Here is a 13040-nt window from a genome sequence, read left to right as displayed (position 1 = left end):
AGCTTGTTGGATTACTTAAATCAAAATATTCAAAATTCAAATTAAGAATTTTGACTATTCTGTAATCCGTATTACATGTATCAACTATCAAATATAATCAATTCAACTATGAACGAAGAAAAACATTGTTTACACTAATCACGAAAAAATTTTCGTGCCTTTGATGTACTAACTGTAGCATACGAGTATAACGGGACAATCATATTTTTGACAATGAAAAGCTAAAAACTCACATCGAGTTTCGTCAACATCGATATCCAAAACATATAGCTCAGTGGAGAATTCTAAATATCAGTTCAACATAAAATAAAAATGGTTCCCATGTTAACGGGTTATGTCTTATGTCGGTTAAGATCATAGTATATACTATATTATAGAATTGATGGACATGGTTTTAAATTTTAATGGTTATGATGGCCTCCTGAGCCCTCCTCTACAGAGTACGGATCCCTCCCCACTACCACTCCGATAAGAGATATAAATATATAAGTATATGGTCCCCCTCCCCATGGCCTGATTAATCTGCGAGTGAAATGAGTGAATACGACTGATACTGTACGGTGTATACTCTGTTATCAAATTTCGGAATTTTCCAGATCACTTTTTTTTAGTACTTCTCCACGATTTTTTTCTTTTCAAACTTTTACCACATAGTTTTTCATTACAACTACGTTTTTTCATTATTTGTCAATAATAATATTATTTTTATTTATATATATATATATATATATATATATATATCCACTGGTCAACGATCAACAGTTAAATATTTCACCACGATTCCGCTGTGCTGCATACAGTGTTCAGAACTGTCGTGGTCGTATATTGCTAATTTTTGTTATCTCGTAATTACCGAGTAAGTAAAATCACAGTCGTTTACTTATGATTACCATTTTTAAGTTATCTTCTTTTTTTGAATGCACGTAAGTTGCAATTAATTAATTGGTAACTGACTAGGGTATTCAACAAAAACATTTCCTTCGGTATTTGTTCATGAATGACATTTATCAATTGTCTTGTGAAAATACTCGTCTTACTCTAATAGACAGTAAGACGAGAATTTTAAGACTTGAATACTATTTCTTATATTTTAGTTGAATTTGATTTTTGGCAATTTGATTTTAAGGACTGTTTAATGTTAATTTTAATATTTTATACACCGGTAATTTTTTTTATGATTAGGGGCAGCTTTGTTAATATATTTTCAATTAATATGCTTAGATAGTTATATATAATTTTTATATTCCACTAAGATGGATATGTCTAACAAGTATCATTTATTTCTTAACACTTTTAACCAAAATATAAATATAACTGTAAAATACAAATCATTTTCAAGTAAAAAAATAACTTCAAAATATGATTTTGTATGTTAGAAAAATGAATGAAAATATTAAGTTTGTCAAATTACTAATCATAAAAAATAAACTTATTTCAAAATGATGTGCTATTTTACTTTGTTACATGCTTATAGTTGTGGATAATAATATTGAAAATTTAAACTACTATAAGTAAATTAAGTGTAATATAGTAAAATAATATATAGTAAAGTAAATTATAAATTTTCAATTATTTAGTTGTATCCATTTCTTTAAATTATTGCTTTCAACAATTTTTTTTTATTTCCTGTACCTACTGAGTCTTTGCCAATTACTTATGTATTCAACTTTGTATCAATTTAAATTTGTCTTAGATAGAATTTTTTTTTTTTGACACTCAAAAACAAAATATTGTGAACAATTTTTGCAGGATTCCACATATCAAATGAATGTTAATTATTTGATATGCCATCGGAATTTGTTACGGTACAAAAAGTAGAACTGTCTACATTAAAGTATTCTCAAGTCAATCAACGTCTTTTGTCCACTACTAAGTCGATGGAAGACATTCTATATCATCTACGATACAATTTCGTCAATCTTAAAAGTTCCTTAACATTATTACTTTGCCAAACCTTAGCAAATAGAACAAGTCAGGTTGCTAATATATTTTTCAAAACAGATGGAAACGCAAAATGGTATCGAAAATATACCATTGCCAAGCGATTCACCATTAATCAGACAACCAAGAAGCCTAGAGAACACTGCACGAGTTGAAAATCACGATTCTTTTTTGTCCGACTGTCTTCCAAAGAATATTATTTTAACTGATTTAATTCATACATTTAGACAACGAGCAAAAAGTCCTATTTCAAAAAGACCTGTTGTTTTAAACACTTCAAAATCATTCATTGATGTTAATGTGACTAGAACCGGTCTACGTAATGTGGATCTTTATGAAATAATTTCACAAATCGGTGAAGGTTCATATGGCCAAGTTTACAAAGCCAAAGAAAAAAAAACCAATAATTTTGTAGCATTAAAAAAAGTAAGGTTAGAACATGAATCTGAAGGCTTTCCAATAACAGCAATAAGAGAAATAAAAATTTTAAGACAGCTGAATCATCCAAATGTAGTTAGTTTAAAAGAAGTTGTTACTGATAAAGAAGATTCATACGAATTCAAAAAAGGTGGTGGGTCATTTTATCTTGTGTTCGAGTACATGGATCATGATCTTACTGGCCTAATAGAATCAGGCATGGTAGATTTTTCAGTGAGAGATAATGCCATCATTATGCGTCAATTGCTTGAGGGTTTAAATTATTGTCACAAGCAAAATTTCATTCACAGAGATATAAAGTGCAGTAATATACTGCTCAATAACAAAGGTGAACTGAAACTAGCTGATTTAGGTCTTGCACGGCTATTTGACAACGAGCAAATTCGTTTGTACACAAACAAAGTAGTTACCTTACGATACAGACCACCCGAACTTTTATTAGGAGAAGAGAGATATGGCCCATCTGTAGATATCTGGTCTTGTGGATGTATCTTAGGTAAGTTACACATTTATTACGTACCTAATAATAGTTATTAAAACTTTGATTTACCTTTACAGGAGAACTTTTCATCAAAAAAAATATGTTTCACGGCAAAGATGAATTTGATCAACTAGAGTTAATATCTCAGCTTTGTGGTAGTCCTTGTCCAGCAAACTGGCCAGAAGTTATTAAACTGCCATATTGGAAGTTTATAAGTCAAAAAAAACTATACAATCGAAAACTCAATGATCAATATGACTTTATCGGAAATGATGCATTTGATCTATTAGACAAAATGTTAACTCTGGATCCCAGTAAACGTATCACTGCGGAGAATGCATTAACATGTTCTTGGTTGGCCAACATAGATACCAATACCTGCATTTCATTACCCACTTGGCAAGATTGTCATGAATTGTGGAGTAGAAAACGAAAAGGTCGATCAACCACTTCCAGGAACAACTCTTCTCTCCGTTCTATGAAGAAAGATCGCAATCAATCAGAGAACAAAACTCGAACTTAAATTGTTAACACATATTGTAATTTGACGAATTTTAATTATTTTCATTCAAGGGTAAAATTCCTTAAAATAAAATACTTAAAAACTATTATATTAGGAAATATGTTGAAAATTATTTTATGTATCTTGAAACCCCATCAGCTGTTTCATAGGGTATTTTAGTTTTACTATACAATATTATACTATGGAGTCAATTTTTATTATTATAATTATTCATTTTGAGTTATTTTATTTTCAGATAGGAATTGTATCAAAACCAAATATATATATATAATATTGTATGCATACATATACGTGGTATTGAGTATCAAGTAAACCATCTTTAAACAATGATTTCTTACATATTAAGCGTTACTACAATTCTTTTGAGTGTTATCATGAAGGCTCCACAAATTATTCGGATTTACAATCAAAAGCAAACAGGCGGTATCAATTTAACTTCTTTACTTCTGGATTTAATCAAGTAAAATTATACACACATATATTTATATATTAATATTTGGACTGTATGATCTATAAATATATATGTGTAAATGTATAAGCCTTGTTAATTGACAACTAAAAAGTAAGAATTTGATAATACTATTCGTTCTAAAACTATATATGGGTTAATAATTTCAGTTATTTTTATATAGTAGTTGTTGTGAAATAAAAATTAATATACCATTTGGCTAGTTAATATTTAGTGTACCTGCACTAACATTTGTACTATATTAGTTATCTACTTAAATCTAGTACTCAGAAGTACATTTGCATGTTTATATTGAACAGTCAAAAAATAGCTGATTAAATTGAATCACAGTTTTAAATAATGATGAAATACAAAATTATAATTTGTGTTTTTGGATATGATGCATATTCCATCACTCATTAGATTCAAATTCGTTAATCATAGCTTAAGATTTTGTAAAAAATCTCATATTTTTGTTACGAATCGGTGTACTTTGAAAAAGATTTCAGATTATAAAATTTGTTAATTATTTTAAGGTTAATATTGCATGCTTATACAGTTATACTGATAATGTTTAACAAATACTGGTCTCAGATAAATAATAAATTGTTATTAGTAATTATTGTATTGTGTGTTACCCCTTTTTCAGTTTAAGTACAACAACTTGTTACAATTATACAAACAATTATTCTCTAATGGCATACATGGAGTATCCAATAATACTTTTTCAGCAGTATCTTCTCATTGGTATTGTTCTATATTACAATAATCACTTAAATATCAAGGTTTTGATTTTAAGTCTACTATATATTGGATTATTCTCTGCGTTTGTTTGCAAACTTTTGCCTTCTTCTATACTTACTATTTTAGTAGTATGTCAATTTTTCAGCATTTTAATTATCACATAATATTATGTTGAATTATATTATTGAATATAATTAATTTGTATTATTTTAGCCATTCGGTACACCTATATCATTATCAAGTAAATGTTTACAGTTATATACTATAATGAAATTTAAAAATGCTGATAGCATAAGCCTGACTTCTTGGTTCATCTCTGCATACACAAATGGAGGTAAGGTTTCATTTTGAACTTATATAATTTTATTTTTGATCTAAACATATCAAAATAAATTGACTAATATTTAAGGTATAATCATTATCAATGACTTAAAAAATTAGAGATTTTATAATTTTAAGTTATATTAATTATAATTAAATGTTTTAAATTAAGTTATTTCATACATTGGCTCACAAAATGTTAACTTTATCTCAACAATTTACCTACATTAATTCAAATTACATCACATTAAATATTTTACTACTTTATAATATTTCTCAAAAAATATAAATGTTTCAATCCAAGTGCTTAATGCCTAAATACAAAACATTCTTGTCAAGTAATTTAAAAATTGTATTTTGTCAATAATTTATATATTCTATTTCCAGCTAGGATATATACAATATCAATGGATTCAGCAGATAAAATAATGCTTACAAATTTTTGCCTAAATACTTTTTTAAGTACCAGCATACTATTTGCAAGTGTATATTATAAACAAACTTCAGCCAAACGTATTGCTTAATTATCTACCTATACAAGATTTACTACATTTAGAAATTTATTTGGTATCTATAGTAATTAAGTTTGTTGTCATACATATAATATTATAATTATTAATTAATAATTTACTGAGATACCATATTATTAAACAGTTTATTCATTATTGCAATAATTGAATAATGTACGGCTTAGTTAAATCTAAAATGTAAGAATCACTATTAAATCTAACATGTATATGTAGGTAGCTATAAACTTCATAAAATATTGAAATATGATATATTATTACTAATTTTATTTAATGTTCAAATAAAGGATAGTAAAAAATAAATTATTTTCTAGTTTTGTACTTTAGGCCTATTATTATTGTCATATAATGTAAGTATAATTATTCTTAAAATGTTTCGTCTAAATGAATATTTATAAAATATTATTTTTTTTAATATAAGGTTTTTAAAGACTAAATAAAAATCATTATTAATGCTAAAGATTGCTTGATTTATATTTAACATAAACACACAATTTGTTTCACCTTCTATGAGAACAATTATCATGCGTTTTGCATTTAAAGTGTATTATGTAAAATAGTACATTTACTAATTACGGTATAGTGTATAATATCTAGAATCTACATAAGTACATACTACATGAATACATGATTATTGCTTTTAAAAATTGATTTTTTCGTCATTGAAATTGACGTCAAAAAAAAATACCTGAACTTATATCATGGAACAATCAAAACGTCATCGTTCTTCCATAATATTTATGTGAAGGTCACCGCCGCTCATGGTTACGCTGATAAGCTATTCACGATTTTGATAAAAATCATAACACACAACTTTACTATAATAATGTATTCCATCCATTTCAATGAGACAATTTCCCCCGTCTTTCCAATCCAAATGTTCCAGTGACGACGACTGACAAAAAAAAGATTTTCATCTATAATTCAGTGTTTTGATATCAACGAGCAAAAGCCTTTCGATCAATTGAATTGTTACATATTTTTTAACATTGTACGTCCATCGTTTAGCCATCTGTAAGTATAATTTATTATGCTATTGATCATAGAATTTTAAGTAAAAAAATGTTAGCATTGGCATCCTCGGCTTGACATTATGGTCATTTTTTTTTTCATAGCGTAAAGTTTATTCCTGACCACAATTGCCTATTTGTCAGTGTAAATGCAAGGACCACAGTTAAGAGTAATCCTATCATACCTGAATTATTCTAGAATTTTAAGTTGAAACAACTGATTTGTTTTAAATTGTATGTTTAACAGTGAACAAATTTTGTTTACTTTTTACTGCAGATTTTGAAGCACATTAAAGTGCTAGGTGTCTTAACTCAATCCATTAGTATGTTTTATATATTTAAAAAAAAATTAAAATAATGTATGGAATACTCAAAATATAATAGGTATTATAATATGTTTCTTAATGAGATGAAACACAAAAATTACAATATATAACATATATAAATATATATATGTTAAAGAAAGTTGATATTAATTCTATCTAATTTACAATTCCATATATAGTCATTAGTAATAAGTGGCAATTGGCAATGAATGAAACTGGTATCTAAAGTAATCTTATGGGCCTTATTTGTCTTTTTTCTTTAGATATCTGTTGATATTATCTATTATATTGTTCATAAAAAGTGAAAGTGCAAAATGCTATTAAAGTGAATCTTACCAACTAATTTAAGTTTATTATTTTTTTATAAAAGAGAACATAAACAATTTGGTTTTTTTTAAAAAACAAAGCCTAAAAATTAATTCAAGGGTACTAACTTCTATAAGGATTTTTAAATTATTTTTAATTTTGTTGATTTTGGGTATACCTAATAATTTGTTGTAATTATATTACAATCTTAAAATAAAAAATATTTTGTCAGTATTTTTAACACAGCATAGAACTAAAGGAGGGAAATATTCTCTTATATGTTTTTTAGAACATAATGAATTCATTTTCTAAAATATTTATAAAATTCAACAAAAAATAAACATTAAATAATGGTATTTGCCCCTTCCCAAAAATTTTTGTCTGCCCTTGAATTCCATACTGATAACCATATTTAGTAAAATCATAAATAAATTTTAAAGTTTTCACAATTTTTCTCATTTATTTCACATAAACATTGTAAATCTAAAAATAAAAATTCACACTAGACTGCAATTGCCATTAGGATATTGTAGGGAAGGAGAGACAGATGTATAGTATGCAGGAGTGGAAGATCAGTCTAATTTTGACACTCCTTCTGACCCTATAATACGTCACTGGCTGCCTCTAGGATTTGGCACTGTGACAAACACCTAGAAATAAATCAGGCTATACTCCCTACAATTTGTATTTACATCTACTATAGTAGATGATCTTAAATAAAAACTTAAAACAACAAAAAAAAAGTTAACAGATTTATCAAATGTTGGTCAAAAATTAATAAATATATATCATATCATTTAAAAAAAATCATTTTTTTTTTTCAAATTTATTAGATATCTAAAATGTAAATGTTTTCACAGTATAATTTAGGTTACTTACATGTTATTGTATAGAAAAGAAACAAAATGTCTACCATTTAAGTACCTAATTATTATATTTTCGGTTTCAAAATATAAACTTACCAGTTAAGTAGTGAGTCATTCATTACAGTCTCAACATTAAACAGTTTCACCAATCAGAAATGAGATAAAAATAGTGGTAGTGGTGGGAAGCATTTTTTAGTATAGCGGCAGTTGGCTATCATAATTGAAGCATAATGTTATATAGCTCACATATTATTTCGAAATACTATGTAATTTGATATCAAATTTATATTTTGATCTTTTACAGAAACATGTAAGAAAATATTTTGGTGACTATAAAGATTTGCATCTTTATTCGTTATTGGCATAGTTGTATGTTATAGCGTAAGTATCTCTATTTTTAAGTGTTATTTGCAAAATATACTATTATTACATTTTCTAATATTGTTATAGTTTTTGTTGTAAATTTTTGATACTTCAATAATAATTTGATTATAGTAAAAATTTTTGAATTTAGAAAATGGTGAGTGTTATTGATGACTCAGAAGCTGATGATCAGGCAAAATGCCTGGTACGAAAATTCAATAACCCTCGCGATAAGTCTACTGATGATGATAAATTAGAATGCTGTGTTGATAAGAATCTAACTGTTCGCCAGTTTATTAATATTGTTGCACAGCATTACAATTTGGATTTTGATTCTTTTTCCTTGACATTTAGTTCATTTAAATCAGATTCTACATTGGATACTGGAACCAATGATAAGGTATTTATCACTATATCCTAAAATGAATGTTTTCCTTCATAAACAAAAATGTATTTATCTTTCAGCCAAAATTAGAAGCAGATGATGACCGTTTATTGATAGATGTCGGTGTTATTTTTGGTGATGGTACTCAAAATCGTTTTGTACTATCAGAGAATGAAGTTGAAGAAAGCGATCAGGCTGAATGTATTGTCCGCATACCTAAGGATATGAAAGTGTTCCCATTGACTGTGGATCAAAATGAAACTGCAGGTCAACTGTATAAACGTGTATTAGAATTATGTCAAGCAGAAGATATAAATACAGAATATTTTGTTTTAACTTTTAATTCCTATAATGTCAATACTGAATTGGTCAAAGTATGTTAAATTGTTTAACAGTGCCTTGATAAATTAGTTAAAAAAATATATTTTATTAATGTTTAGCTTATGATAAGAGAAGATGATACAAGATTGCTGAGTGACATTGGGATTGTATACCGTGAAGGAGTGAAAAATCGTTTTGAAATATCACTGAACATTTTATCAGATAATATGGATAATGATAGTTCATCAAAATCCTGTTCCCCTACTCAAGATCAAAAAATAGAGAGCCAATATTCAAAAATTCATCCTTCAATTCGTCGAAATGGTCTAGATTCATCGTCTGTTATAGAAAATAATGTATTAGAACCAACATCACCAATGCCAATGCTTACATTACCTTCTACCCGTATGCTGTATAATCGTTCAACTGAAAGAGCATATACAGGTTTGAATTTGATCATTAATTATTATTATATATTAATGATATTTATAGTAAAAGTGTATTTTAAATCATGTGGTGAAATATGATTTTCAAAAAAGTTGGTTATGTGAGAAAACATATTGAGATTACTAAGTTTAAATAAAATATCAAAGTATATTATAATATGTGATTTATCAACAGTCACTCAGTCATGTTATTGTTTGGAAAAGTCAAACATTTCTAAACTAAAATATCATAGTTATAATTTAGTCTACAGTGGGCATAGATTTACTGATGGATTGTTTTTAACGAGTTAAAAATAATCATAATAAAGTGTAAATTGATGAACTGAAGTAACTAGTTGATATTAAAACCATATTATCATACCCTTGTGTATTATATCTGTTTTACAACAAGCATAAAATATCAAATTTGAGTTCATCAGAACTTATTTTATATTGTTAGTTTCAATATTAGAACAAATTGATCTATTGTCAAATTTAAAGATAAGAATATTATCCATGTTTATACTTTATTTGATTTGTTTACTATATTTTAACACTCATTACTCATTTCAAAAATAAAATGTCAACTATAAACCACAAATAATGTTCTTACCTTTAAGTTTGATCATAGATCAATTTACTCTAATGTTAAAGCTAACATCAAACAATTAATTCTACAGAATGCAAATTTGACATGTTGTACATTTGTAAGACAGAAAACACATAAAGGCATTCTCTTAAGAAAGAGTTTTGATAATTATAAGACTACGGTGTACTCTCAATTATCTACAGAATAAAATTGCATGTCATCCTGGCATACATAAATACAATTTTGCAGATAATCCACTAAATCCAAATTAAAACAAAAAATTAAATAACCAATGTAAGTCTCATACAGCAGATGATAATAGACAGCTAGTGCATTAATGTATGATAAAGGAGACGTGTACGTATTCAACACATCAATCTATTCAAATCAAAATTATGATAATGCAGCGGTACCACACATGTGCTAAGCCTAATTCAAATGTTATGGACGTACAATTATTAGTTATCGCAACCCAATTAGACTGATTCATGGAACCGTATTGATGTATAAATGTATTATGTAAAGAAACATTTTTTTTTTGTATGTGATGTATATGATTTTATGAATGATTTCTCTGTGGATAATTGAGAGTACACTGTATTTTAATAATACACACTATGGATAAAGTTAACTAGAACTAAATTTCAAATAATTAAATAAATGAGATATAATTTCTAAATTTATTATTATTATTATAGGATACAGAGGTTTAGTAAATCAAGCAATGACTTGTTACTTAAATAGTTTATTGCAAGCATTATATATGACACCAGAATTTCGAAATGCTCTATACAAATGGAAATTTGATTTTGATGCAAACATTGATGAGTCAAAATCGATACCATTTCAACTTCAGAGATTATTCTTAAACCTACAAGTAAATATGTTATAAATATGTCATTGAATATTGTTATATATATAAAATATTTTGTTTAAAGACTTCACCGAGACATAGTGTTGAAACAACAGAACTTACGCGTAGTTTTGGTTGGGATTCAAGTGAAGCATGGCAACAGCACGATGTTCAAGAACTTTGTAGAGTCATGTTTGATGCTCTTGAACAAGAATTTAAAAATACCACTCATGTTGATCTCATAAACCAGCTTTATCAAGGTAAATTTTAACAAACATATTTTATGTTTATTTATATAATATTCAAATTTAGTTAAGAATATTCATTGTAAAGATCTCTACAAAACATATCCATAAACAAATATAGCATATAGAAAATTATAATAAAGTTTTTCGTTGACTTTATTTTCCTGGACTTTTTATTCTTAGGATATATATTTTCCATGGTTATTTTTAATAGAAACAAGTACTATACATACATTTTGAGTTTTAAAATTTTTTTTTCAGGCAAAATGATTGATTATGTAAAATGTCAAGAATGTGGAATTGAAAAATCTAGAGAAGATACATTTTTAGATATACCTTTACCTATACGTCCATTTGGAAGTACTAATGCTTATGGATGTATAGTAAGATAGATATTCTCTCAATTATTATTTTAAATCTAAATTAAATTAAATATGTAATTAATTTAGAAAGAAGCATTAAAAGGATTCACCCAGCCTGAAACATTAGATGGAAATAATCAGTATTTTTGTGAACGTTGTAATAAAAAATGTAATGCTCACAAAGGTCTAAAATTCAGCAAGTTTCCATACATTATGACATTACACTTGATGCGTTTTGATTTTGATTATAACACTATGTATCGCATTAAATTAAATGACAAGTAATGATTAATTTTAATAATTGTTAAAAATAAATACAAATTTTCTATTTATTTTATTTACAGAGTTGTGTTTCCTTTAAAACTAAATTTAAATAGTTTTATATCAAATAATAAAAATGGTTTAGATAAAGAGGAGGCACTATCTGAAGGATTTCCTGAAGAATTGTTTGGATCTGGTAGCAAATGTGATGATAGTAGTTATACTGGCACAGACAGTTCATCCGCATTAGATGAAATTGATCAAGTAATTAAAAAAAGTTAATTTAACATATGAGTAAATTAATCAGAAAAAATTAACTTCAATTCTTTCAGGATGAAGATGAAGGTATTGACCTTAGTCAGCACAGACATGAAGATAAACGTGGAGTAGATTTGAACTCAGAAAATGAACCAATTGGGCCATATATGTATGAACTTTATGCTATCATGATACATTCTGGCAGTGCTTCAGGAGGACACTATTATGCATATATTAAAGACTTTAAAACTGATCAGTGGTTATGTTTTAATGATCAATCTGTATCAGTGGTAAGTGTAATTTAAATTAAACATTAATAACTTCAACGATTTTGTGTACATTCTCAACATAATAATATGTTCCTATATATATTATTTATTGATTATTCAAAATATTTATAGATCACAATGGATGATATTGAAAGAAGTTTTGGTGGTGGACCTATTCGAGGATATTATTCAGGCCAATACACGTCTAGTACTAATGCATATATGCTCATGTACAGACAAATTGATCACAGAAGAAATAAAAATGCAATGACTCAAGAAGAATTTCCACCACATTTAAAAGAACTTCATAATTTATTGGAGAGAAAAGCCGAAGAAGATAGACAGATGAGAGAAAGAGAACGAGATATGTACAAGGTTCCTGTTCACTTGGCTGATTTTATGGAATGTGGTGTGCGAAGCTGGCAATTTGATTGTAGTGGGACCACTACTGTTGAACAATTAAAGGCTATGGCTATTGAGGTAAAAATTTAATTGATTTGTTTATGTTAAATAATAATTAATATTTATAGATTATAAGTGGTTATTTTCAATTTTAGCACTTCAGAGTCACCAAGCCGTGTCGATTAGTCATTTTCAATAAACAGGATCAAAAAGTGGTTGAAAACTTGGAAGATAAGAATAATTATCTGGTATGTCACTTGAAATATTCATTGACGTTTGTATTGCTACTTCAAATGATTGATACTGAAGACAATAGAAGTGTTGTATCTACTCCAGGGTGTAAGAATAACAACTTTAAAAATAATAATAATAGTAT

The 13040-nt window shown here is 27.1% G+C and overlaps 2 protein-coding genes across 3 annotated transcripts in view; both read left to right on the top strand.

Moving 5' to 3' along the window:
• The first annotated feature begins 563 nt into the window (after positions 1 to 563).
• On the top strand, positions 564 to 3471 carry LOC132931883 (cyclin-dependent kinase 12-like). The gene is made up of 3 exons (XM_060997953.1): positions 564 to 856; positions 1750 to 2875; positions 2938 to 3471. Exons 2-3 carry the CDS (start codon positions 2002 to 2004, stop codon positions 3381 to 3383), a joined length of 1320 nt encoding a protein of 439 aa, XP_060853936.1. The 5' UTR covers positions 564 to 856; positions 1750 to 2001; the 3' UTR covers positions 3384 to 3471.
• A 2763-nt stretch (positions 3472 to 6234) lies between these two features.
• The window catches only part of LOC132931880 (ubiquitin carboxyl-terminal hydrolase 47-like), a 12347-nt gene continuing 5541 nt past the window's right edge, over positions 6235 to 13040 (top strand). For both annotated transcript variants that reach the window (XM_060997950.1, XM_060997949.1), the window contains exons 1-13: positions 6235 to 6437; positions 8236 to 8312; positions 8446 to 8694; positions 8760 to 9053; positions 9120 to 9444; positions 10713 to 10891; positions 10953 to 11127; positions 11374 to 11495; positions 11562 to 11755; positions 11819 to 11999; positions 12068 to 12283; positions 12395 to 12742; positions 12820 to 13003. In XM_060997950.1, the coding sequence (XP_060853933.1) occupies positions 8449 to 8694; positions 8760 to 9053; positions 9120 to 9444; positions 10713 to 10891; positions 10953 to 11127; positions 11374 to 11495; positions 11562 to 11755; positions 11819 to 11999; positions 12068 to 12283; positions 12395 to 12742; positions 12820 to 13003 (2464 nt within the window). In that variant the 5' untranslated portion in view covers positions 6235 to 6437; positions 8236 to 8312; positions 8446 to 8448. The remainder of the gene's footprint in view (positions 6438 to 8235; positions 8313 to 8445; positions 8695 to 8759; positions 9054 to 9119; positions 9445 to 10712; positions 10892 to 10952; positions 11128 to 11373; positions 11496 to 11561; positions 11756 to 11818; positions 12000 to 12067; positions 12284 to 12394; positions 12743 to 12819; positions 13004 to 13040) is intronic.

The sequence above is a fragment of the Rhopalosiphum padi genome, chromosome 1 (assembly GCF_020882245.1).
Source record: "Rhopalosiphum padi isolate XX-2018 chromosome 1, ASM2088224v1, whole genome shotgun sequence".
Lineage (NCBI taxonomy): Eukaryota > Metazoa > Arthropoda > Insecta > Hemiptera > Aphididae > Rhopalosiphum > Rhopalosiphum padi.
This window is presented reverse-complemented; position numbering and strand designations above follow the sequence as displayed.

Coding starts and splice junctions, on each gene's coding strand:
- LOC132931883 (XM_060997953.1), top strand. CDS start 2,002: ATGGAAACGCAAAATGGTATCGAAAATATACCATTGCCAAGCGATTCA. Junction 2,876..2,937: donor GTCTTGTGGATGTATCTTAG/GTAAGTTACACA, acceptor TTACCTTTACAG/GAGAACTTTTCATCAAAAAA.